The 26,633-nt window shown below is 42.8% G+C and overlaps 1 protein-coding gene across 1 annotated transcript in view; it reads right to left on the bottom strand.

The window, feature by feature from the left end:
- SLC5A5 (solute carrier family 5 member 5) overlaps positions 1-14,499 on the bottom strand; it is a 31,807-nt gene extending 17,308 nt beyond the window's left edge. Inside the window, exons 1-6 of the mRNA XM_075190750.1 lie at positions 14,175-14,499; positions 13,893-13,958; positions 13,761-13,812; positions 13,616-13,683; positions 7,268-7,422; positions 3,248-3,388 (exon numbers count right to left, since the gene is read on the bottom strand). Coding sequence (XP_075046851.1) covers positions 3,248-3,388; positions 7,268-7,422; positions 13,616-13,683; positions 13,761-13,812; positions 13,893-13,958; positions 14,175-14,465 — 773 coding nt within the window. The 5' untranslated portion in view covers positions 14,466-14,499. The remainder of the gene's footprint in view (positions 1-3,247; positions 3,389-7,267; positions 7,423-13,615; positions 13,684-13,760; positions 13,813-13,892; positions 13,959-14,174) is intronic.
- Positions 14,500-26,633: the final 12,134 nt, after the last annotated feature.

Raw genomic sequence — 26,633 nt, 5'->3', positions numbered from 1 at the left:
AGACCGGCAAGGGGGCAGATGCCCTTCAGCCCAGCCTGCCCCTGCTAGGAATAGAGTTTGGACAATGGCAGATAATTCAATCTAATGTGTGGTCTAGCTGGATTGGGTCCAATTCTGCTGTGAAACGTGAAATTTTTCAACCACCTGTGAAATGAGAATATTTCACATAACCGTTTTTGAAAATATTTCTCATCTCTACGTCACATCTTGTTCCTGATTTACAGATGCATGTAATAATATGACAGACAAGTTTAATGTATAAGAAAAAAATGTGTGTGAACAGGTACATTGTTATGAGTTGATTTTGAGTTGAACATATAATCCAGGATATAAATGCAGCCTTTGCAAAAACACCAGTGCTGAAGACTGGGCTGACTACTCGAAAAGCAGGGGGACAATGAGAGTGGGGTCTCACTAATAATGCAGCAATCCGCACCAAGCTGGGCTGAACACACGTTTTTAAGGAGACTCGCAGTGTGGGGTTGAAACGCCTAAGGAAAGTGGACATGCAAAAAATGTGCAACAACTATCTGTGAGCTTAATAGCACTGGGGCTCTTCCTGGCACTGCTTGCTTACTGACAAGCCAAGTTTGCTTTGTTGCCTGTTTGCAAAAGTCACCATCTTTTCTCACTAAATGCCATATATCTGGTTACAATCTCACAAATAAAGATATAAAAATCAGTTACATTTGCATGTGAGCTGCATTTTTTAAATTACACCTACAGTCAAGGCCATAAGTTTTGAGAATGACACAAATATTATTTTTCACAAAGTCTGCTGCCTCTGTTTTTATGATGGCAATTTGCATATACTCCAGAATGTCATGAAGAGTGATCAGATTAATTGCAATTCCCTCTTTGCCATGAAAATGAACTTTATCCCAAAAACAACATTTCCACCGCATTTCAGCTCTGCCACAAAAGGACCAGCTGACATCAGGTCAGTGGTTCTCTCTTAACACAGGTGAGAGTGTTGATGAGGACAAGGCTGGAGATCACTCTGTCATGCTGATTGAGTTAGAATAACACACTGGAAGCTTTAAAAGGAGGGTGGTGCTTGAAATCATTGTTCTTCCTCTGTTAACCATGGTTATCTGCAAGGAAACATGTGCAGTCATCATTGCCTTGCACAAAAAGGGCTTCACAGGCAAGGATATTGCTGCTAGTAAGATTACACCTAAATCAACCATTTATCAGATCATTGAGAACTTCAAGAAGAGAGGTTGAATAGTTGTGAAGAAGGCTTCAGGACGCTCAAGAACGTCCAGCAAGCACATCTCCTAAGGTTGATTCAGCTGTGGGATCGGGGCACCACCAGTGCAGAGCTTGCTCAGGAATGACAGTAGGCGAATGCATCTGCACGCACAGTGAGGTGAAGACTTTTGGAGGATGGCCTGGTGTCAAGAAGTCCAGCAAAGGAGCCACTTCTCTCCAGGAAAAAGATCAGGGACAGACTGATGTTCTGCAAAAGGTACAGGGATTGGACTGCTGAGGACTGGGGTAAAGTAATTTTCTCTGATGAATTGCCTTTCAGATTGTTTGGGGCATCTGGAAAAAAGCTTGTCCCGAGAAGGAGAGGTGAGCGCTACCACCAGTCCTGTGTCATGACAACAGTAAAGCATCCTGAGACCATTCATGTGGGGCTGCTTTTCAGCCAAGGAAGTGGGCTCACTCACAATTTTGCCTAAGAACACAGCCATAAATAAAGAATGGTACCAAAACATTCTCCAAGAGCAACTTCTCCCAACCATCCAGGAACAGTTTGGTGACGAACAATGCCTTTTCCAGCATGATAGAGCACATTGCCATAAGGCAAAAGTGATAACTAAGTGGCTCGGGGATCAAAACATGGAAATTTTGGGTCCATGGTCAGGAAACTCCTCATACCTTAATCCCATTGAGAACGTGTGGTCAATCCTCAAGAGGCGGGTGGAAAGACAAAAACCCACAAATTCTGACAAAACTCCAAGCATTGATTAGTCAAGAATGGACGGCCATCAGTCAGTATGTGGCCCAGAAGTTGATTGATAGCATGCCAAGGCGAACTGTAGAGGTCTTCAAAAAGAATGGTCAACACTGCAAATATTGACTCTTTGCATAAACTCAATGTAATTGTCAATAAAAGCCTTTGACACTTATGAAATGTTTGTAATTTTACTTCAGTATACAATAGCAACATCTGACAAAAACATCTAAAATCACTGAAGCAGCAAACTTTGTGAAAACCAATACTTGTGTCATTCTCAAAACTTTTGGCCATGACTGTACATTGCAATTTTAATACAAATAAATCTAAATTATACATCATTTATTAACCACAGCAACCATTCATCATTATATATTTTTATTTCATCATTAGATTTTTATTTATTTCTAAGCTTACTATCTGACGCATCAAAGATACAATTTTCTTGTCTGTCACTTATTTGCTTTAAATTTTTCTTGCCACTTATTATTCAATTCAATTGTTTACAAAAAAAACCACAGAAATAAATAAAGTACAAACTTGTCACTAAAATATGACTTTTAATGTGATTGCTAATTGACTGTATTGAAGAGAGATAGATATTTATTAAAATACTGATGGTGGTAACTTTTAAGAATTTAGCCACATTTATTTAAATATCACATTAATCTAGTCGAGTAGACGGACTAACTCTCGGTTGAGAAATTAATTTTTTATGTTTTGTACCTATACAAATATGTTTGTAATAATCTCGTTAATTAAATAAGTAGGTGGAGGGTACAAACTGAGTTGTCTAAAGTCCTATGGGTCTACACTCTTTCGATCTCCCTACTTACATCCACCTAGCATGGCTATGGTAAAGATTACCTTCTGCTAACCTCATGGACAGGAGCTTCTCTCTGGTTCAATCCCACCTCACTTTTTACATTCACTATTCTCAGCTACTGGTCTTCTGTATTTGCAGTCTTTGGCTTCACTGTTTCCCCTAAACCCCTCTTTCTTCCCTTACCCTTTTCCTCCCTCCCCATATTGTTTTTATGCTTCTAACAAAGAAAAAATATATATGTATAATAATATATCATTGTTGCTTGGTCTCATGTATCTGAAACTCTGTCAAATCACTTGTAATGTTACCATTCTTTTTTATAGCCAAAACTTTAAATAAAGAATATATAAAAAAAATATATTAACTTAAACTTACTCAAAAACAGAAAAGAAGAAATTAAATTATATAGCTCAAACTTAGATTGTAATCTTTCATAAAAAAGAAAAATAACTCACAGTTTGGCTTCACGTTCAGTCCTGCAAGAAATGTAGCGCTGAATCTGCGCCTGATGGACCCCATACATGGATAGCCACAGGAAAGTGCTACCAAAGAGAAATGTCCAAAAAGTGTACCGTCTGCGGGGGTCTGGGTCAAAGCTGGTATGAGAAGAGAGTTTCACTGCCCTGCACATGTCTAACTAAAGTCACACTCTAGTCATCATTGTTAATATATGGAATATGCTGCCTTGGCCTTTCTTCCCTCTTTCAGGTCAGAATTACTGGCTATACTTTTATTCCTGGATTAGGTTAATGGATTTTTTGTGTTCGATGTAAAGACAACTTTTCAGTGCAATATAAGTCTTTGTGCTGGAATGTGTGTGTGTGTACATTGTATACCTGTTTCATTTGCATATTTTTATATCTATGCATAGTCTACATCAGAGAATTGGACAAAGAAGCATCAGATGACATTTTATAATCAGAATTCCAGTATGATATTGTTCATGCTGCCCTAACAGTATTCCTAATAGAAGGTTATGATATGGCTGGTTAAGGTAGTGAGAAGACATGGGAGATGGGAACGACAATGGGGACCAGGTTTGCCCCGAGCTATGCCAATCTGGGTGCGTTCGAGGAGCAGCGCATTTGAGGTGGGGGATTTGTGATGTACCTGGTCCTTCTATGGCTGTTATATAGATGACCATTTTATTATTTGGAAGGGTGGTGAACAGCGGGCGCTAGATTTTGTTTCGCACCTTAATGATAAATTGTATAATTTGAAGGTCACACATGTTTAGTAGGACCTCTGTGGATTTCCTGGATTTGACTCTCTCCGCCAAGGGTACCAAGATTGTAACGCAAGCATATAAAAAAAGGGTTGATACCTAGAATTTTCTTTAATAAGAGTGCCCATTATAAAGTTTGGAAACAGAATATTCCGAAGGGCCATCTTATGCGTCTGAGACATAATTGTTCCACCCTTATAGAGTTTGAGCGCCAAGCAAATTATATATTGCTTCTTTTGATACTATCCTATTGACCATTTACAGAGATTTTATAGTGAGGTAAAGACAATGGATAGGTCTGTTTTACTAACACCCAAACAGAAGATCTCTCAGTCTAACACTCAATTTACAGACCTGGCTTTTGTTTCTAAATTTAACAGTGTATCACATCAGATAAAAAGAATTATTAGTAATCATTATCCCATGTTAAAACAAGATCCTATTTTAAACAATCTTCTTTCAGACATACTGAAAATTGTATTTAAGAAGAACTGTAACTTGAAAAATATGTTAGCCCCTAGTTTTATGAGAACTAGTAATAGACCAATTGAGCAATTAGATTCAACATACAATTGGTTGTCTAGACCATTGAATGTCACTTTTAGATGTGCAAGGACGAATTGTATTACTTGTAAGCACATCAAACATGGCTCTAAGGAGGTTGTCTCTACCAGTAATAAGAAGAAATTTAACACAGTTGGCTTTATTAGTTGTAATACTGATTTTGTTATCTACATGTTACAATGCAGTTGTTCTTTACAATACATAGGAAGAACTACCAGATCCCTTAAAAGGAGATTTGGGTAACACAGACGGAACAATTTAAACAAATATCCCCTACATAGTGTTTCACGCCATTTTACTGCTGTCCACGATGGGGACCCAATCTGCTTATGTGTATACAGTGTTGAATATGTAAAATGTACTATAAGAGGGGAGGATAGATACAACAAACTTTGCAGACAGGAAGTGAGATGGATGCACAAACTTAACTGTATTTCTCCTGATGGTTTCAATGAGGCCATGGAGCTTTTCAATATCTTATAGTACTTGAAGTAACCGGCATACCAATTCCCTCTATGTAAACTATCTCTAATATGGATAAGATTTCTGTTAATGGGACTATGTAAGATCTTTATTTTTTTCATTTTTTATTGTTTTATTTTGTTCTAATTTTTATTTTATATTCATTTTTTATTTGCATATATTTTTCATTTATTTTTTATGGTGTTTTTTATTCTTTTTATTCTTTTTTTCATCTGTTGGATCTTTTTTATGTATATTAGTAGATGATATAGATATTACATTTATATGTAATCTTTGATCATGTACTTACGGAGTTAGTTATTTTCAATGTTTTTTTGCTCATTTGTATCTACATTTAGTAGTAGTTCAATCTACAATATACCCTTATTAATTAAACATCAATATATTTTGTTCAATTAATTAGAGATCTATATCTCGTTTCTTTATTATTATACATTTTTTTATTAATTTAATTTATTTTGGATTTATTTCCTTCTAACATTTAGTGAATTGAGTGTTATTATATATTAAATCTTAGGTCTCATTCCACAAACATGGGTCACCAGCTGTTATGTTAAATTGAGTTAATTAATTGATGAATGAATCTATATAAAGGAAGCTCAAATTAGCTCTGAGACATTTTCATTATTCCCTCTGAAGAAGTTACATCTAGCAATGAAACGCGTCTGCTGTCTTAAGGCTACTAGAATCTTACCCTGTCAAAGTGCTTTTGGATTTGCATATATTGCACTACAGAGAATTGCCCCCTGCGGTTTATTACACATTGAAGGAGTTGTGCATTTAACAAGAGAGTTTGCGGGACTACATAACCACCTATCCACAGTACAGATCTGTCTGCACTATTGCCAGCCTGACAGTAGTACGTCTAGATGTACCACTGGATTTCCGGAAACAAGGTGAAAACCTGCTGCCAGCCCATTATGGGAGTGTGTTCTTCACTGACGCCGGAGTGTATTGATATTTTCATCCTCACCAAATATAGATTGCCGGATGGACGAGTTAAACACCCGGACAGGTGAGAGCTGCTGACGAGTCTTAATTCTAGATCTTGGCTGGTACAGCCGACTTTATCCACACTAACTATTTGATTGAACACTCTCTTGCTCCAGATTGTTGATGGCATGTAAACTGCATACTAGCAGGCACAACCAATTACTGCTTATTAACAACCTAAGGTGCAACATCTCATTGTAATAGCTAATCTATGCATAGAACTTTATTTCGAAATCTGCATCTATAGTTATTTTTGTCCTAGAAAAGAGCTTGATTTCCATTTGGAATTTTCATAGTTCAGTAATCCATATATGCACCCATTGGTTAATTTATAACCTCTTTAGATCCGCTCAACGTCACTGTGTGACAGGGTAGTTACATATGTTTTTATTTTGCTATATTATTGTGATTTCAGAGTCTACATATTTTTGTTTTGTTCAACTATTTTTAACTTTATCTGGTGACCCATGAAACTTTTTTCATATTTTTTTTAATATTATTTATTTTTATTTACAAACTTGCTACACACAGGTTTTAAGTGCTGAAACTTTTCGAGTAATTTGTGTCATTATTTAGGAAGTGCAGCCTTCTTTACAGCTGCTTGATCTTGTTTGATGAACAAAACTGATTTATTTATTGTGCCCTATTATTTTTATCTATTCTTTGCAAGGTACCTTTTTCATTTTGGTTCATAGTGAGAAGACATTAGCATCCTATCATGATTTAAATGCATTGTATGAATGCACTGCAACTTAAAGGAGCATTAGGTGTCAAACTGAAAGCATTGGTTTCCTCCTGGCTTCTACCATCTCCAAGGACGTGTAAAATTCAAGTCCATTTGCAGAAAAATCCTCAGCAGCCCCTCAGCTAAACAGAAAACAACCATATTGTGCTTTCTCTACCTCTTCAATCCCATTTCAATAATCTGAATTAATTAATCATGTCCTACTAAATGTCAAATTTGCATATGGGTGCATAATGCACTTCGACCACACTTATCAAGGAGCACCCTTTTCTGTCCCGCTCCTACCATCAGAAGTTAAAACATTTTGCACCCCCACTGATACTTCATCTTGTCATGCAATACCATGTATAAAGAAGTGCATTAGCGCAAATATAGGTGCAAATAGCATAAGCTCTGTAAGAGGTACATGTTTTGCCCTTTGGTAAATTACCAATTGGGCCTTTCATGGTTACAACATATACTTACTCCCCAAAGTTTATCCTGGAGTAGTTTCTTGCAATCTCTAGGACATCAGAGGCTCCACCAACAAGTAGAGCACCACGAATAGCAATTGCAAAAAGCCCAGAGATCATTACCAGCACCTGGAATACGTCTGTCCAGATCACAGCTTTCATACCACCCTACAACAGACAAGAACAAGATGATAAACTGCAAATACATAATAAAATATGTTGGCTGTAGTTAATCTTATTAGGGAATATTGGTTATCCTGATAAAACACGTAATTGGGTGACATATTCAACTTGTGACACAGATTCCATCAGTGGTCGAACTGGTTACTGCCACTTCTCTTACTGCCTTCATTGTGAAACTATCAAATGCCATCCACTTATATTTTCCATACCCCACTTCTAAACTTCCACTTCGACCACTGCATTCCATGTGATACATTTTATCAGATTACAATTTGAAAATATTGTAAACAAAACTGCAAATATGAATACATAAGAAGATAATTAAATCCCCCAACACTTTTCCATAATCTTTTTGAACATTTCTCCTATAACACCTTTCAAATGAAAAAGCAGAAAAACCACACGATTTCTGTCGGGCCCCAAATAAAATATAAGAGTTACATGAACCTTTTGGACATTTTCTGATTAATATGGGTTTATAACAGGTTTAAATTATGGAAGAAGTATTGTCAGTTAAAACCGTGACACATGGGACCCCTACTATCAGACTATGGAGCTTATGTATTAAGCCTTAAATCATGTGGAAACAACTGTTTCTGCATTGTTAAGGCATAATTTAGAATCCTAGTTATTTAACAAAAGTCTACCACAGGAGATATCTCCTGCATTGGGCTAGGTATTGCATTATATTGCGGTCTCCATAATTCTCAATGGGGCCTGCAGTCTGGGCCAGTTTATCAAGCTCTGAAAAGCCTAACTTTTCGGAGCTTGACCACAATGGCTAGCGACATCTGAAGATGCCGTTCTGCCCTAAGGAGAGAGCATAGCAGCGGAGAGATCTTTGTATCCCTCTACGGCAGGCTTTGTGCTCTCCTCTCCATTAATACTGAAAATGGCTCTGCGCAAGCACGACCTAAGACTCCGGGTCAGCTGTTAGTATAGTAAAGTCATCACCAGGAAAGTCTCTTATCGGATGCGCTGTCCCAGCATGATTTTTTAATAAATGACTGCAGTATATCATCTCGTTGTGACAAAGAATGATAATTGGGTACAGGAAATGCATCCATAAATAAATAGGCCCCACTGTCCCAACACACTGGTGTGTAATTATAGTCTTGCACATTTATGGACATCTGATAGTATAAACTGATTTATTAGATTATGTTTATTGTTTGCAGTGCAATGCCATTTAGTCTAATGTTCTTTTTGATTGGAAAAAAAGATGCTTTTAGTAGAAAGAAGTGTCTGAGGGAGCTGCATTAAATGGTGGTATCCGTAATGGTTCACTCACTAAGGATCATAATTCTGAGGTGGAGAAGGAACATTTGGGGGGCTGTTTCTAGTATAGCATGGGACCTCAGAGCACTATACCTCCCAGCAAGGTACTGCGTCAATAAATAAATGAGTGATCCTATAGTAATAATAGAATGGACTTTGAAACAGCAATTTTACTGTTCCACAATGAGCATTTTCAGTTATAGACACAACCACACAACATTAGCACGGGTTTCCCTATCCAGAATGTGGACTTCCACCAATGTATGCATGAGGCAGGCATATAGGCGCATTTGCCAAATAGAAATATTTTGTGGCTACCAAAAAATGATGTAAAGTTGTTATTGCCCAGCATATAATATTTTTATCAGGGAAAATTCCTTTCATACACCAGTACCTCAGTCCCATACCCAGGGCCGGATTAAGGGAATGGAGGCCCCTGGGCTAAGGGGGCCTCCATTCCCCCGTGAGGCCCCCCCCCTCGTGATCCGAGCTGCCCCCCTTCCCCCGGCACTTACCTCCTTCTCCGGCGCGCTGTACACACTTTACTGAGGAGGTCTCGTGAGAGTGAGACTCACGAGATCTCCTCAGTAAGGAGACTACAGCGCGCCGGAGAAGGACCGCAGTGAAAGTGCTCAGCAGCACTGATCGTGCCGGGGGCGCCCCCGACCGATCAATACTGCTGCTGAGCACTTTCAAGGGCCCCCTGGATGCCATAGGCCCCTGGGCTGTAGCCCAGTTAGCCCTATGGTTAATCCGGCCCTGCCCATACCTCATCCATTCATACTTCCCACACAATGCCAAAATATCAAAGTGTAATTAATAGTTCCATTGAAAGTAATGGTATCTTTAGAGACATAATTTTTTACATTTTTAAAATTATAAATAGGTTTAAATAACACTTGTCCACTCTCCTGGAATGTCTGGGAGACTCCATACTTTCAGGGAGTCATCCCTGATTCCTGGCAGAGCAAGTTAGCCCCCTGGATTGTGCTACACTATCTTCTGAAGTGGGCAGGACCTTGATAAAAGCGATTCAATGTGAATCACATCACATGGCCCTGCCACCACATTGTTGCACAGCTGGAGGTGGGGGAGAGATTACGCAAATCCATTCATCTGCCTTTCCCCTACACTTGTCCCTCGGCCTCCCTTCCAGGAGGTCCAAAAAGTAGGCAAGTATGGTTTAAATATATCTCTTCTATTGATGTTGCTGTGTTTTCCAGGCAGAAAGAAAGGATGAAGTAAAAATAAATTCAGCCCATGAAAAAACACGTCTTTGCAGTGTTACAAATAGGCAACATAGTCATAAAGGGAAGTTTAAGTGGAACAATCTTGGGAAAACAACTTCAGATAATTAAACATATGCCTCAATGTCACAATCTGCCTTCTGCAGCTCCTGTCTGCCAGGTACTATGTTGGACTTTTGCCTTTGAGTGTATCCAGCCTGCAGTACCACTGTTCCACAAAAGGGGGCACTGTGGTACTTGGACTGCTCTCCTACCTGCCTGAGGTAAGCTCATTACTCTGGGATGCTTAGCACCTGTGTCTGACCTATAAAGACTGCCTTCCCCCCAGCAGGCCTTGCCAGTTGATCAATTGCTATTACCTGTGCTGCTTGACACCTCTTCTATGTTACTGTGTATACAGTGTATTGCTTACCCAGCTACCCAGCTTCCACAGTCTGAAGCAGTTGCCCAGCTATTCCAACACCCGTATCTCCTCCGGTGCCTCATGTATCCTGAGCCCTGACCCCCGTGACTCCTCCGGTGCCTCGTGTTTCCTGAGCCCTGACCCCCTTGACTCCTCCGGTGCCTCGTGTCTCCTGAGCCCTGACCCCTGTGCATCCTCCGGTGCCTCGTGTCTCCTGAGCCCTGACCCCCGTGACTCCTCTGGTGCCTTGTGTCTCCTGAGCCCTGACCCCCGTGACTCCTCTGGTGCCTTGTTTCTCCTGAGCCCTGACCCCCGTGTCTCCTCTGGTGCCTCGTGTCTCCTGAGCCCTGACCCCCGTGTCTCCTGAGCCATGACCCAGTGACTCCTTGGATGCCTCGTGTCTCCTGAGCCCTGGCCGCCGTGCATCCTCCGGTGCCTTGTGTCTCCTGAGCACTGGCCCCCGTGCATCCTCCGGTGCCTTGTGTCTCCTGAGCCCTGGCCCCCGTGCATCCTCCGGTGCCTCGTGTCTCCTGAGCCCTGACCCCTGTGCATCCTCCGGTGCCTCGTGTCTCCTGAGCCCTGACCCCCGTGACTCCTCCGGTGCCTGGTATCTTCTGAGCCCTGACCCCCGTGCATCCTCCGGTGCCTCGTGTCTCCTGAGCCCTGACCCCTGTGCATCCTCCGGTGCCTCGTGTCTCCTGAGCCCTGACCCCTGTGCATCCTTTGGTGCCTGGTGTCTCCTGAGCCCTGACCCCTGTGACTCCTCTGGTGCCTCTTGTCCCCTGAGCCCTGACCCCGTGACTCCTCTGGGTGTCTCCTGAGCCCTGACCCCATGTCTCCTCTGGTGCCTCGTGTCTCCTGAGCCCTGACCCCGTGACTCCTCCGATGCCTCGTGTCCCCTGAGCCATGACCCCATGACTCCTCTGGTGCCTCATGTCTCCTGAGCCCTGACCCCCGTGCATCCTCCGGTGCCTTGTGTCTCCTGAGCCCTGGCCCCGTGCATCCTCCGGTGCCTCGTGTCTCCTGAGCCCTGGCCCCCGTGCATCCTCTGGTGCCTCGTGTCTCCTGAGCCCTGGCCCCCGTGCATCCTCTGGTGTCTCCTGAGCCCTGGCCCCCGTGCATCCTCCGGTGCCTCGTGTCTCCTGAGCCCTGGCCCCTGTGCATCCTCCGGTGCCTCGTGTCTCCTGAGCCCTGGCCCCCCTTGCATCCTCCGGTGCCTCGTGTCTCCTGAGCCCTGGGCCCCGTGCATCCTCCGAAGCCTCGTGTCTCCTGAGCCCTGGCCCCCGTGCATCCTCCGGTGCCTCGTGTCTCCTGAGCCCTGGCCCCCGTGCATCCTCCGGTGCCTCGTGTCTCCTGAGCCCTGACCCCCGTGCATTCTCGAGGTGCCTCATGTCTCCTGAGCCCTGACCCCCGTGACTTCTCCGGTGCCTCGTGTCTTGTGAGCCCTGAACCCCGTGACTTCTCCGGTGCCTCGTGTCTCCTGAGCCCTGACCCCCGTGACTCCTCCGGTGCCTCGTGTCTTCTGAGCCCTGACAACCGTGACTCCTCCGGTGCCTCGTGTCTCCTGAGCCCTGACCCCCGTGACCCCTCCGGTGCCTGTTGCCTCTTGAGTTATCCAGATATACTGATAACTGTGATTTCACATGCCTGTCAGGTCTCAGTATCAGACTTGTCTTCCAGCCTCTCAGTACTGTCTCTTGAACTATATTATTGCATCCTGAAACCTGTTTACAGGTGTTTAATAACATCCCTCGGTGCCTCGTGTCTCCTGAGCCCTGACCACCGTGCATCCTCCGGTGCCTCGTGTCTCCTGACCCCTGTGACTCCTCCGGTGCCTCGTGTCTCCTGAGCCCTGGGCCCCGTGCATCCTCCGAAGCCTCGTGTCTCCTGAGCCCTGGCCCCCGTGCATCCTCCGGTGCCTCGTGTCTCCTGAGCCCTGGCCCCCGTGCATCCTCCGGTGCCTCGTGTCTCCTGAGCCCTGACCCCCGTGCATTCTCGAGGTGCCTCATGTCTCCTGAGCCCTGACCCCCGTGACTTCTCCGGTGCCTCGTGTCTTGTGAGCCCTGAACCCCGTGACTTCTCCGGTGCCTCGTGTCTCCTGAGCCCTGACCCCCGTGACTCCTCCGGTGCCTCGTGTCTTCTGAGCCCTGACAACCGTGACTCCTCCGGTGCCTCGTGTCTCCTGAGCCCTGACCCCCGTGACCCCTCCGGTGCCTGTTGCCTCTTGAGTTATCCAGATATACTGATAACTGTGATTTCACATGCCTGTCAGGTCTCAGTATCAGACTTGTCTTCCAGCCTCTCAGTACTGTCTCTTGAACTATATTATTGCATCCTGAAACCTGTTTACAGGTGTTTAATAACATCCCTCGGTGCCTCGTGTCTCCTGAGCCCTGACCACCGTGCATCCTCCGGTGCCTCGTGTCTCCTGACCCCTGTGACTCCTCCGGTGCCTCGTATCTTCTGAGCCCTGACCCCCGTGCATCCTCTGGTGCCTCAAGTCTCCTGAGCCCTGACCCCCGTGCATCCTCCGGTGCCTCGTGTCTCCTGAACCCTGACCCCCGTGCATCCTCCGGTGCCTTGTGTCTCCTGACCCCCGTGACTCCTCCGGTGCCTAGTGTCTCCTGAGCCCTGACCCTCGTGACTCCTCCGGTGCCTCGTGTCTCCTAAGCCCTGACCCCCGTGGATCCTCCGGTGCCTTATGTCTCCTGAGCCCTGACCCCCGCCCCTCCGGTGCCTGTTGCCTCTTGAGTTATCCAGATATACTGATAACCGTGATTTCACCTGCCTGTCAGGTCTCAGTATCAGACTTGTCTTCCAGCCTCTCAGTACTGACTCTTGAACTATATTATTGCATCCTGAAACCTGTGTACCGGTGTTTAATAAAAACCACTTCGTTCACTACGATTTCTCAGTGTTCTTATATTGGGAATCCTGACACCCAAATTGTTTCAAACACAGATATTCAATCAAAATCATGGATAGATTTCTAATTGTTTCAAATATGCAGGCAGGTTTAATTTCCTAGTATAAATCTTAGACACAAGAGATAATTTACTAACACTGCATTTAGGTGCAAAACATGCATTAACCCATAGCAAGCAATCAAACCTAACTTTCACTAGACAGAATAAAGCTAATTGCTGATTAATCGCTATAGTTCAGACCACCTGAATACAATGGTATATCACTGAGCCATAGACACGACAGCAGCAAGTACAGGGAATGTTGCAATGTTGTTTTCACTCACCACTGATGTATAAAATGTGCAGATGGCTCCAGTAGAAAACAGAGATGCCCAAATATCCAGTCCTGTGACTAGAAGAAAAAAGTAGGTGAGAGGGGGAACTTCCAATGATGCATCTGTGCAATTAAAATAGTAATGGTATACCAACCTTGGTTGAGTATAAGTGCGGGAGCATAGATAACAATACCCGTGTATAACATCTGCAGAAGAAAGGGAACAGTTTATTTACAGCATGTCTATGTGGCCAATGCATTATATGTTATAACAGCTTTATACTTACAGTCGCAACAAGAAACTGGATAGTGCCACACAGTCGAACACTTCTGGAGAACCTCATCTCCAAATACTGTGTAGAAGAAGAAAACCATTATTCCAGGTTGTTGTGGTGAAAGAAATGCAAGGGGTCTGTAAATGTTGAATTTGCAAGATATAGAAAAGCAGAACTGAGAACACTACTGTATAAAATAAATTGCAGAAAAGAACATAAGCAATTTATAGCTATGCTTGTAGTTAGATAGGGAGGTTGAGAAAGGCACAATACTTTACTATGCAGCTCCCTTACATGGTAGGTGCTTGTGATCCCCAGCCTATAGAAGACTGGCATAAAGATGTAGGCAGTTAGGACACTGTTTAAAATCTGACCCATACACATTTGCAGGAACTTGGCACCATAGCGATAAGATTCAGCTGGCACTCCAAGCACTTGTATAGCAGACATGAAGCTAGCAGATAGGGACAACCCCACAGGCACAGCTGACATGCTCCTGCCCCCCATGAAGAAATCATCAGATGTTTTCTGTCCTCCATGTGACACAGCATAGAATAGTCCAATTCCTGTGGATCCAAAGAGCATTGCAGCAAATACCCCATAATCCCATAGAGAGAAGGTCAATCTGTTTCTTACATAAGGTGCATAATCTGCCATTGGACCTGAAAATTATAAACAGAAAGTTTTTTTAACTAAAAACCTAAATCATTGAACAGACGTATGTTGCATCATGATCTACTTTACATAAAGCATGATTTTATGTATAAAGGACTCCAATCAGAGGTGGCAAACCTAATAATAAGAAAATAATTCTTCAGACTGTAAGCTCCAATGGGGCAGAGACTGATGTGAATGAGTTCTCTGTACAGTGTTGCGGAATCAGTGGCGCTATATAAATAACTGATGATGATATATAGATCACTACTACATAGAAATCTAACATTTTTCTACTTGTGGCTCAGTGTTGTAACAAATAACATTGCATTTTATGCAAAACAAAGCATTAAGGTTTCAATGTTTGTTTGAGAGATTAAAACAAAGTAGTAAATAAACGTTAATAGTAGTAAATAAACTGATACTCACTTGTGGCAGATTTCAAAGATGTCCTGAAGAGGTTTGGCTGGTTTCCGAAAGTTAATAGGAGAGGAGGGAGGGAGAAGGTGCTTTAAAGGATGACGAAGGCTAGTAAGGAGAGGAGGAGTTCTGAAATCTTACAGCAGTCTTGGACTACACAGCTATTTGTGCAATCTTACTGAAAGCCTATGATGTATAATTATGTTTTACTATAAATCAGGGCTGTGTAGCTATTACTTACTGTAATATTGTAAAGCTCATCCAAACATGTATCTCTAACATAAGTCTATTATAACAAAAGATAGCTTTGTACTCATTATATCATTATCATTAAAAAAATAAATAAATAATATATATATATATATATATATATATATATATATATATATATTACTACAGTCTGAACAGCACAACTTTCTAATGTATTAAACTAAGGCAGCACAATTGTCTCTTCATCCACAGCTGAGCAATACATCTTTTGCTGTTCAAACCCTGTTGTCATAGCCGGCGCCACTATTAGGCAGCTGCCTAGGGCGCCGGCCTCTAGGGGGCGACACTGTGGCTCAGCAATCATTAATAATGTCTCAAAATGGGACATTATTTAAGTAATTGCGGGTGGAGCGATCACGCAGGGCGCAACGCCAACCCAAGTCTTATCTATCCAACAGATCCTAGGTCTGCATTGTGTTGCTGCACATTTTCCACACCTGGCGCCTGGCTCCTTCCAGGTAATTACAGAAAAAATGAGGATAGAGGAGGCTACATACAATGGGGGGGGGGGGGAGAAAGCCACAGAAAATGGACGGGTGGGAAGGGGTGGAGTATGCCACACGGGGGGATGCCACAGAAAACAATCCACAAATACTCCTCAATAATGTCTACAAACTAAAGGGTTGAAATTGTTTGTGCTATTTAAAACCACTTTATCACAAACTCCAGTTTACCCGCATCATCAGGAATTATACAACCACATGGCTCAGAAGAACTCCCAGCTCAGGGAAATAGGAATTCAGAGATGGGCAGAGTAAAAAAAATATCATTCCTTGGGGAATTCATAGATTTAATATAATAACAAATTTTAACATCATCCTGGCTCTTGTAATGCCATGTTGGTTTAAATTTTAATCTGTGCCTTATTAAGAAAAGAACAAGAAGTCAGTAAAATTATAATTATCCATATTTATGTCCACTAAAACTAAAATACAAGTAGTTTTCAGAAATAGGTCTGTAAACTTTTTGGGAACTTGTCAGAACTAAATATTGTTGAGATATAGTTGTGATCACAGAGAAGATTTATTGATCCCTATGTGACTAGAGGTTCCTTGTATCCTAGAATAGTCCTCTCTTTTTCCCAGAACAGTCCCAAATGTATTCCATACAGGGTTCACCTTTATAGACAAATGGGGTGAAGAGGTTTCTACAGACTGGTTGGGGGGGGGAAAGGGGGGTATAGAGGATGCTACAGAAAATGAGGGAGGAGAGGATGCCACAGATGCAAAATTAATTATACTAATAGTAGCAGAGGAGAGACAAGTAGTGGGCAAGTATTAAAAATATAAATGGTTGCTCAACCATTAAACTGTTTATTTGTTAAAATCTTGTGGGCAAGAGGGTATGTGAGAAAAAAAGCTGGTTGGCAAGGGGACATATGAGAGGAAAGCTGTTTGGCAGGGGAGCATGTTTTAGAAAAGCAGGTGGGCATGGGGGGGCATGTTTGAAAAAAGCTGGCAAGGGGACCTGCAGCAAGGGTGTATGTGAGAGATAATTTGGTGGGCAGGGGGGCATGTGAGTAAAGTGGTATTATGTGGGTTGTATGTGTGACAACAGCTGATGGGCAAGGGGTGGCATCATCATCATCATTTATATAGTGCCACAAATTCTGCAGCGCTGTACAGAGAACTCACTCACATCAGTCTCTGCCCCATTGGGGCTTACAGTCTAAATTCCCTAACACACACACACACACAGACACACAGACTAGAATTTTGTTAGCAGCCAATTAACCTTGTGAGAATAGCTGTGAGCAGATTGACATGTCCCCTGCTGCCCCCAACTTTTCTCAAACATGCCCGTCAGGTTTAACGTGTGATGTCAAGTTTTTTTTTAGTTTTGTTCTGAAATCTAACATTTGGAGCCTCCCCTCTAGATATTCTGTACTTGCTTCCGGACATCAGTGAAGCCTGGACAGCATTCTGCGTCAGACATCAGTATATCAGGGCCTCAGCCTACCCATCCAGCCTGGAGGAGGTAAGAGTTATTATTTTTATTTTACAAAGGTCATGTGTGTGAGGGGCTGGAAAGTGAGTATTGGGGGGTGGTAGGCTGAATCCTTGCTTAGGGCGCCAAGCAACCTTTCCTGTTGTACTACAATAATTATGATCCTAGGCAATGTATACATATCTCATTGCAAGTTTCGGCTGTGATGTTACCATATATTAAAAACACCAAGGTCAGCAGGGGCCTGTATGACTGGGGGTACAGTGAAGCAAAACTGAAAGTAAAAGTGGAGCAAAGAAAGTTAAATAAATGGTGATAATCCAAGTTACATAGTAAAGTTAGTTAAGGGAAAACGGAGGGGAGTTTTGGGGGAACATGAGAAAAAGTAATAATATAATTCCGAATTCCAGGCAAATAAGAGTACTGTAATGGCAGATACTTTGGTAAGAAAGTAAGGAGAAAATGCCAGATATTTGAAGTGGTAATCTATAGCAGGTAAAATTACGATGACAAACTGAAAATATAGGTTATATATAAGTTATTATTAACAATTAAATAATTCACCAAACTGTCTCAGGTAGCAAGTTTAACAATTTTGGTTTATTGAAAATAAATCTACATGTAGTTATATCATTCTGCAATTTAACAAAAGTACTGAATGTTTCAGTCAGTCATATTAGCACAATGGGCCTGATTCATTAAGGAAAGTAAGGTAAAAAAATGAGTACGTTTTCTCCTGGACAAAACCATGTTACACTGCAAGGGGTGCAAATTAGTTTATTATTTTGCACATAAGGAAAATACTGTCTGTTTTTTCATGTAAGACTGATTAGACTGATTACACCCTGTGACCTCCCTGCGTTGTGGGGAGTTGCGCTGGCTGGGGACCGAACTGCCCCTGCCGACACCTAAAGCAAGGAAGCACTGGCAGGGGACTGAACTGCCCCTGTCAGCATCTGAGCCGCATGTGAGAGCTAAAAGAGCCGCGGGTTGACTACCCCTGTTCTACTAGATTTCCTATTTAGGATCAGAAGTGATTATTTGACACTGAACAAGTGGCAACAGTATGCAATTATGTATCCAAAAGATAAAATAAATATTATTGTTTCAAAAAACAACATATTCAAATTAACATATTACCAATAAAAACATCAATAAATGATGTCATATATCCAATTTAAATGTTTATACCCATTTCAGTGCATTGATATTAAGCGAACACCAAAAATAGTATTGTTAAAAAAATATATACATCCTTTTATAAGCGCCTGATGTTATTTTGTGTGTATTCAAAACATACGCTGATTGTGAGTATTGTATGGACTCTTCTATAACTGCTTAAATGTAGAAATCAAATTCAGCCAACATGTATATTCATAACGGTGTAGACTCGCAATTCACATAAATACTAGCACAGTCTATTTTAAACTGAATTAGTAATATATATATTCAAATTCGTGCTGCACTTCACATTCCTCTGCAGCTATTAGTATAATGTTAGCATATGCTTGGAAACGAAAAAGTGCTTCAATATACTTATTCACGAATTCCTCATCAGCAAACTCTCTGCAATTCTTAACCGACAGTCTGTTTAACTTTCAAAGATAAATGCCAAGCTACCCATTTCATCGATAGCGCATTTTCTCAGCGGTACATTAGAAGTGTTTTCTAACACTGAATGTTCGCAAATAGGCAAAGAGAAGAAAAGCCGATAGATTCAACAACCACAATCTTTTCTATGAGTTTTCATGTAATCACTCATTATCGCTGTGTATACATATAATTGTGGATAAACAATCCGATATACTTGACTGACAGATCTCTCTTAGGGGCATATTTATTATTAACCGCATTTTCAACACAATCCACTTGAATCCTCGGAAAGATAAGGATTGAAATGTCATAACTATTTATTAAACATCTTTACTAGGAACAGCAATCACGAAATCTGCTGTTCCTGCAAAGACCTGTCTGCTATGTCCTCTATGGTCACTATCGTAAAGTGGTCACCAGAGGAGCAGGTAAGTTGTGGTGAGGGATCTGAAGATCCCTCTATTGTAATGCCTTCCCCATAGGTTTCGATGGCTAATGCCAGCTTTATGCAAAATAACTATCCCGATAGACATCTATGTGGACTGCTTTGTAGTTCAAAGAGGAATGCAAAGCAGTACATATTTATGATATCTGCTGCAATGCACTCTTAATAAATTTCAACGTTGTTTAAACGTTTTCGGGAAATTTTCATGAACAAAATGATGTATAAATAGGCCCCTATGTGTGTAGCACTGAAACGTCTACGCTATCCATTTTTTTTTATATAAAAGGAAGAAGCACCCTCCAATCATTAGTTAGTTAAATTTCAACGTTACTTAAATGTGCAACCTTTTTCGGGGAATTTTAATGGAAAAGATGATTCATAAATATGCCTGTTAGGAAATTCTCCTGCAATGGCTTGCGGTCAGTATAATTCACTGCGAGCTGACGATTAGTATGTTTTACAGAAATACACAATGCCTTTTCAAAGGCTATATTCAGTAATATGCACAATTGACTCCCGTTTTCATCAGTCACTGACAATAACATTTAGAAGGAAAGTTTTCACACTGATATATCAGAGAAGTAATGAACTGATAAAGTTAGCTATCATGATCTCTCCTGCAGGCTCCTCTACAGACTCTAACAGTCCATATGCCTCTATTCCAAGTCACCTGTGGTATCAGAAGCAAAATGTGGTTTAGCAATTTGGTTTCTGTTTCCTCCGGCAAATCTGTAATGTTGGCTTGTAGCCTAGAATTAAATCCTCATCATAATTATTAAGTCCATAGTTTAATCTAATCAATTCTAACGCATTTCATTAGATAGATTATGTGTGTAACACTAAAACGTTTACACTACCCACTTTTTATACAGAATGAAGAAGTACCTTCCCATCATTAGTAAATTGAATAATATTCACATGTTGAATCTGTTAAAGTGTAATTTTTTGACATTAATAATTTTTATTATAGTACAGAAAAAATGGGGGGTATACATTGTGGGGAGCAAACATAACATTGTATGTCAAACCACATGACATATAGGTAAGTACATATCAACAACATCTCAATGAGGGGAGAAGTAGACACAATATTAAAGATTCAGCTAGGAGCTAGGGGTAGATCTGTCGAATCAGGAGTTAGAGAGTTATGTGTTTCTAGGGGGTGAATTTATCTGGAGCCCTCGCCATCGGTAGTAAATTCGTGCCACGACATCAACTTGACAATTAGAGAGGATGGTACCATAGAATAGGCAGTGTCTAATGTCACCAGTTGAACACTGAAATGGATCTTCGCAATGACGTTATGGAGGGTGGGGGGTTGGCAGTTTCCATAGTTGCGCAATTGCTGCCCTAGTGGCTACTAAGATATGGCCCTAAAAGTATCGGTGGTGTTTAGGCAGTTGTTCAGGATATAAATGAAGAAGGCAACGAGTGGTTTTAAGGACATGGAGGTAACTCTCCGAGTATAGTCAAAGAACTCTTGCCAAAGGGGCTGATAAACACGGCACAACCAGAAAACATGAAAAAGATCCCCCACAACTCCACAATTGCGCCAACATAGTTTAGAATGGTTAGACTAAATCTTCTGTAGATGGGCTGGGGTTAAATACAATATAACAATATATATAACATATCCACATGATTGGTACATTTATAAACAGTAGACAGATTGCCATATATGATTTCCCACTGAGCCGGGTAAAGGGAGATGTTGAGATCCATTTTCCACTTAAGTTGGGAGGTGTGTTTATGGATGTAGATAGGGAAGAAAGGTATGGATACCAGAAGGTTATTCCACCCTTATTGTTACCCTTTGTCAATTTGGTGTACAGAAGGGGTAGGGGTGGGTGTACTGGACCCTTTTGGCGGTAAAGGTCTCCGATCAAATGCCTCAACCGCAGGTATTTATAAAAGCTTCTAGATGAGAGGGCATATGTGTCCTGCACTTGAGCAAAAGAGCAGAGATACTCAGGGCCAAACAGGTGCACAAGGGAAGAAAGTCCTGCGTGGACCCAACTGGAGATGTCAAAATCAAGAAGTAGTGCAGACACTGTGAGGAGGGAGATATTACTAGTCGGGGGGGAGGGTCTGTAGAGGAGCCTATAGTTCTGTCCCAACCAAACTCTCAGAGCGTCCGCCAAAGAAGTTAGGGAGTCAGGAGAGTGAGGCCTCAAATATATGGGGAACCCTCTCCATATCCACCCAGGGCTTTGTCACGGGCACTAGGAGTCTTTACCCAGGGATCACCAGATGGTAGGCTTACCAGAGCAATGTAGATGGTAATAGGGTACTCTGGTAGCTGGGTGATCACGGAACATGAAATGATGACCGATGAGATGCTCAGGAAAGTCTATGACTAGCAACACTTGTAATAATGAGGTAATGATACACAAGGAACTGTATGGACAAGGACACGTGTAGGTAGTCAGTGGTCTGCGATAGCAAGTTGTACCACTGCTATAGTGAGGAGGAATGTCCAACAGAGACAAGGAGGTGATGAGAGTCAGCGGTCTGCGGGTAGCAAGTTGTACCGCTGTCTGAGTGAAGGAATGGAATCCAAGTGGAGGTATCCAGGTAGTCAGTGGTCTGCGGTAGCAAGTTGTACCACTGCTATGTGAGAGGATAATGGAACAGGTGATACCGGAAACAGGGATCAGTGGTCTGACATCAGCAAGTTGTACCACTGCATATATATGTGAGGAGGTGCACGGGGGAAGACTGCAACACAGGATATACACAGGCACCTTATACACGATCCACAGTAATATGCACAATATAGGTATATATATATGTAAATGACTGATCAGGTCTGCAATCTAGAAAGTCTCTTGAAGTAGTCCAGCACAATGATAACACAGTCAATGATGACAATAGACTCAGCGGATAGCAGACTCCAGAGAGAACCAAACACAGTCAATGATGACAATAGACTCAGCGGATAGCAGACTCCAGAGAGAACCAAACACAGTCCAGCAAGATATGCAATACACAGCACAGTCAATGAGAAGTATGCATACCGTGGTTCAGTAGTAGCAGTCAGATGGAATTGCAGCGGTACCTGAGCGGCTGGAGACCGACTGGATAGGAAGTCCCTGGATAGGAGAAGCAGCGGTCTAGCAGGTGCAGCGCACAGGAGAGTAGACCGACAGGGACACGAATCCACAGGAATCAGCAACACGTGGAACTGGACTCATAGGAAACCCAGGAGAATGGAGATGATCCAGCAGAGGGTAGTAGAAGAGATACAAATCCAATGCTGACCGGAGGGTAGAGGCCAGTGGAACACGTGAAGGCGTGGAGAGTGGATCAGCAGGAGATGGACGATAGCGCTGACCACAGCGGCAGGACTCAGCGGCACACGGAGGTAACCAGTAGCAACCACAGGAACCAACAGCGATGGGAAACAGGAGTGCAGCGCAGGGCAGGAGCTGTAGATCACGAAGTGAAGCAGATGGTAATGAAAAGCGGCAGTCTCGAGGAAGACACAGCAAAGATGAGATGAGAGTGTAGTGCACGGAGGCAGCGGATAGTAATCAGCTGGCAGTCACGATGTTGAACACAGGCGAGTTGCAAGCAGGAGACTGTAGTGCACAGAGGCAGCGGATAGTAGTCAGCTGGCAGTCACGATGCTGAACACAGGCGAGTTGCAAGCAGGAGACTGTAGTGCACAGAGGCAGCGGATAGTAGTCAGCTGGCAGTCACGATGTTGAACACAGGCGAGTTGCAAGCAGGAGACTGTAGTGCACGGAGGCAGCGGATAGAAATCAGCAAACAGACTTGATGAGAAGCAGGTGAGTGAGGTATAAGCTGGAGTGCACGGAGGCAGCGGATAGCAATGAGTAAACAGTCACTTAGATATAAAATAACGATGAAGTGGTGTAGAAGACTGTAGTGCACGGAGGCAGCGGATAGGAATCAGCAAACAGTCACGATGATACAGTTGATGGTAGAAGTGGTATGGAACCACAGTAGTAGTAGTGGTTAGGAAACCACAGGAATCAGCAGCACTGAATACACAAGTAATACAGGAACACCTTCAGAGACTCATGAGGAATGAGACTCCAAGATCAGGCAACGTGGTAGTGACCACAGGTGCTTAATATAGGGAGGTTGCCTGATCTGCCAATTAAGTTAAAGGGGTATACACTGAAGTATAGAAAAGGGCTGCGCATGCGCAGACCCTCAGGATGGTGGACGGCCACGGTTCCTAAATGTCCGAGAAGAGGCACTCACGGTCCGGTGAGTGACAGTACCCCCCCTTTTAAAGGTGGGCACAGAACGCCTGGAACCGGGCTTGTCCGGATTTTTGGAGTAAAACTTCTTCAAAAGGGCAGGAGCATTAAGATCTTCAGCTTTGATCCAAGAGCGCTCCTCAGGACCAAAGCCCTTCCAATGAACGAGGAAGTGGAGGACTCCTCGCGAAATTTTTGCATCTAGTACCTCGGTAATCTCAAAATCCTCCTCCTGATGGACTTGAACTGGCTGCGGAGCTGAGGGAGGACTTGAAAAACGGTTGATAATAAGAGGTTTGAGCAAAGATACATGGAAGGCATTAGAAATCCGAAGACTCTTAGGAAGAAGGAGTTTCACACATACTGGATTGATAACTTGAATGATCCTATATGGACCAATAAAACGAGGGGCGAATTTCATGGATGGAACCTTCAAACGAATATTTTTTGTGGATAACCAGACACGATCTCCAATTTTTAGTGGTGGAATAGCCCGCCTCTTCTTATCAGCGAAAGATTTATATTTGACAGATGTCTCCTTTAAACAGGTTCTAACCTGAGACCAGATATTTTTAAAGGTCTGACAAACAGTCTCCACCGCAGGAACTTGGGTGGGCGGGAGGGCAGGAAATTCCGGAAAAGACGGATGGTGACCGTAGACCACAAAGAATGGAGTTTTGGATGATGACTCATGGTACATGTTGTTATGGGCGAACTCAGCCCAAGGGAGTAACTCTACCCAGTTGTCTTGATTGGCTGATGAAAATATCCTTATAAAAGTCTCAAGATCTTGATTGACACGTTCGGTTTGTCCATTGGATTGTGGATGGTAAGAAGATGAGAGTGCTAATCGTATGCCCAAGGTTTTACAAAGGGCTCGCCAGAATCTGGACACGAATTGTACTCCTCTATCAGACACAATCTCAGATGGACATCCATGGATACGGAAGATCTCTTTAATGAAATGTTCAGCCAGGATAGATGAGGAAGGCAAACCAGACAGAGGGATGAAATGAGCCATCTTCGAAAATCTGTCCACTACCACCCAAATAGTGTTATGGTTCTTACTAGGTGGTAAGTCAGTAACGAAATCCATACTAATATGGGTCCATGGTTTGGACGGAATGGGTAGTGGTCGCAGCAACCCTGCTGGGGTTCTGCGGGAGGATTTGAATTGCGAACATAATTCACAGGAAGCAATGAACTCTTTGACGTCTCTCCTCATTGAAGGCCACCAATAACTTCGAGAGAGGATCTCAAAAGTCTTGTGTTCACCGGCGTGTCCAGAAAAACGAGAGGCATGGAACCACGAAAGGATTTTCCTCCTTAGAGTAGAAGGCACGAGGGTCTTCCCAAATGGTAGCGTTTTGGTGGATGAAGCAGCCAGTGAGATACATTTGGGGTCTAGAATGGTATGGTTGGGAACCTCTTCTATATCAGAGGACGTAGCAAAGGCTCTAGATAAGGCATCAGCTTTTTTGTTCTTGGCAGCTGGTTTGAAGGTAATTATTAATTCAAAACGGGAAAAGAAAAGAGACCATCTTGCTTGACGAGGGTTCAAGCATTGGGCAGACTGGAGATATGACAAGTTCTTATGATCCGTGAAGATCGTCACCGGATGGCGAGCTCCCTCCAACAAGTATCTCCATTCCTCTAATGCGGCTTTGATAGCCAGTAATTCCTTGTCTCCGATGGTATAATTCTTCTCTGCCGGTAGGAGACCCCGAGAATAGAAGGCACAAGGGTGGAATTTTTGCTGTTCCGAGCGTTGGGAGAGAATAGCTCCTAAGCCCACATTAGAGGCATCTACTTCTAGGAAAAAAGGGAGTGTCACATCAGGCTGACGAAGGATTGGAGCCGAAGAGAAGGACTCTTTTAATGTTTGAAAGGCTTGAATAGCCTCAGTAGACCATTGCTTAGGATTAGCCCCTTTACGAGTCAGGGCCACAATAGGAGATGCAATGGAAGAAAAATCTTGAATGAAGCGTCTATAGTAATTGGCAAAACCTAAAAAACGCTGGATGGCACGAAGAGTAGTTGGCTGGGGCCAATGTAGTACAGCATTTACTTTGTCAGGATCCATCTTCAGACCAACTCCGGAAACAATATACCCCAAGAATGGAATCTGGGGTAATTCGAATGAACATTTTTCTAATTTACAGAACAATGAATTTTTCCATAGCCTGGAGAGGACTTCTGCCACATGTTGGTGGTGAGAAGGCAGGTCCTGTGAAAAAATCAATATGTCGTCCAGGTAGACGACGACACATACATATAATAAGTCCCGAAAAATCTCATTAATGAAGCCCTGAAAAACAGCGGGGGCATTACATAGCCCGAAAGGCATTACCAGATATTCGTAATGCCCGTCTCTGGTGTTAAACGCCGTCTTCCATTCGTCACCGGAACGAATTCTGATTAAATTGTAAGCACCACGAAGATCCAACTTAGTAAAAATACGGGCTCCCTTGATGCGGTCAAATAGCTCAGTGATCAACGGAATGGGATACCGGTTCTTGATAGTAATGGCATTGAGTCCACGAAAATCTATACAAGGGCGTAATGATCCATCCTTCTTTTTGACAAAGAAGAACCCAGCTCCAGCGGGCGAGGTGGAAGGTCGAATGAACCCACGCTGGAGGTTCTCCCGTATATATTCAGATGTAGCTTGAGTTTCAGGTAACGAGAGTGGATAGACCCGGCCTCTGGGAGGAGTCTTGCCAGGAAGAAGATCAATCGGACAATCCCAAGAACGATGAGGAGGAAGACGTTCAGACTGAGCTTTATCAAAAACATCGGTAAATGAAGCATATTGAGGAGGGAGTCCCGGTGAAATAGCTGAAATGGAAGCTTGCTGTACCTTGAGAGGAATGACTTGGGAAAGGCAATGATGGTGACATTCAGGGCCCCAAGACGTGACTTGAGGGGTGCGCCAGTCAATCTGGGGAGAGTGACACTGAAGCCATGGAAGGCCTAGGACAATCGGACTTGTCGTAACAGGAAGAATTAAAAACGATATCTCTTCATGATGCAGAGCACCAATCTGAAGGGTTACTGGAGACGTACTCTGGGTGATGAGACCGTTGATGAGACGTGATCCATCGATAGCCGTCACAGTAATGGGAGTTTTTAAGGTAATCATTGGTAGAGACCATTGATTAACTAACGATTTGGAAATAAAATTTCCTGCTG

This window comes from Mixophyes fleayi, chromosome 1 (assembly GCF_038048845.1).
Source record: "Mixophyes fleayi isolate aMixFle1 chromosome 1, aMixFle1.hap1, whole genome shotgun sequence".
Classification (NCBI taxonomy): Eukaryota; Metazoa; Chordata; class Amphibia; order Anura; family Limnodynastidae; genus Mixophyes; species Mixophyes fleayi.
The sequence above is the reverse complement of the archived record's forward strand: the minus strand, read 5'-3'. Positions and strand labels throughout refer to the sequence as shown.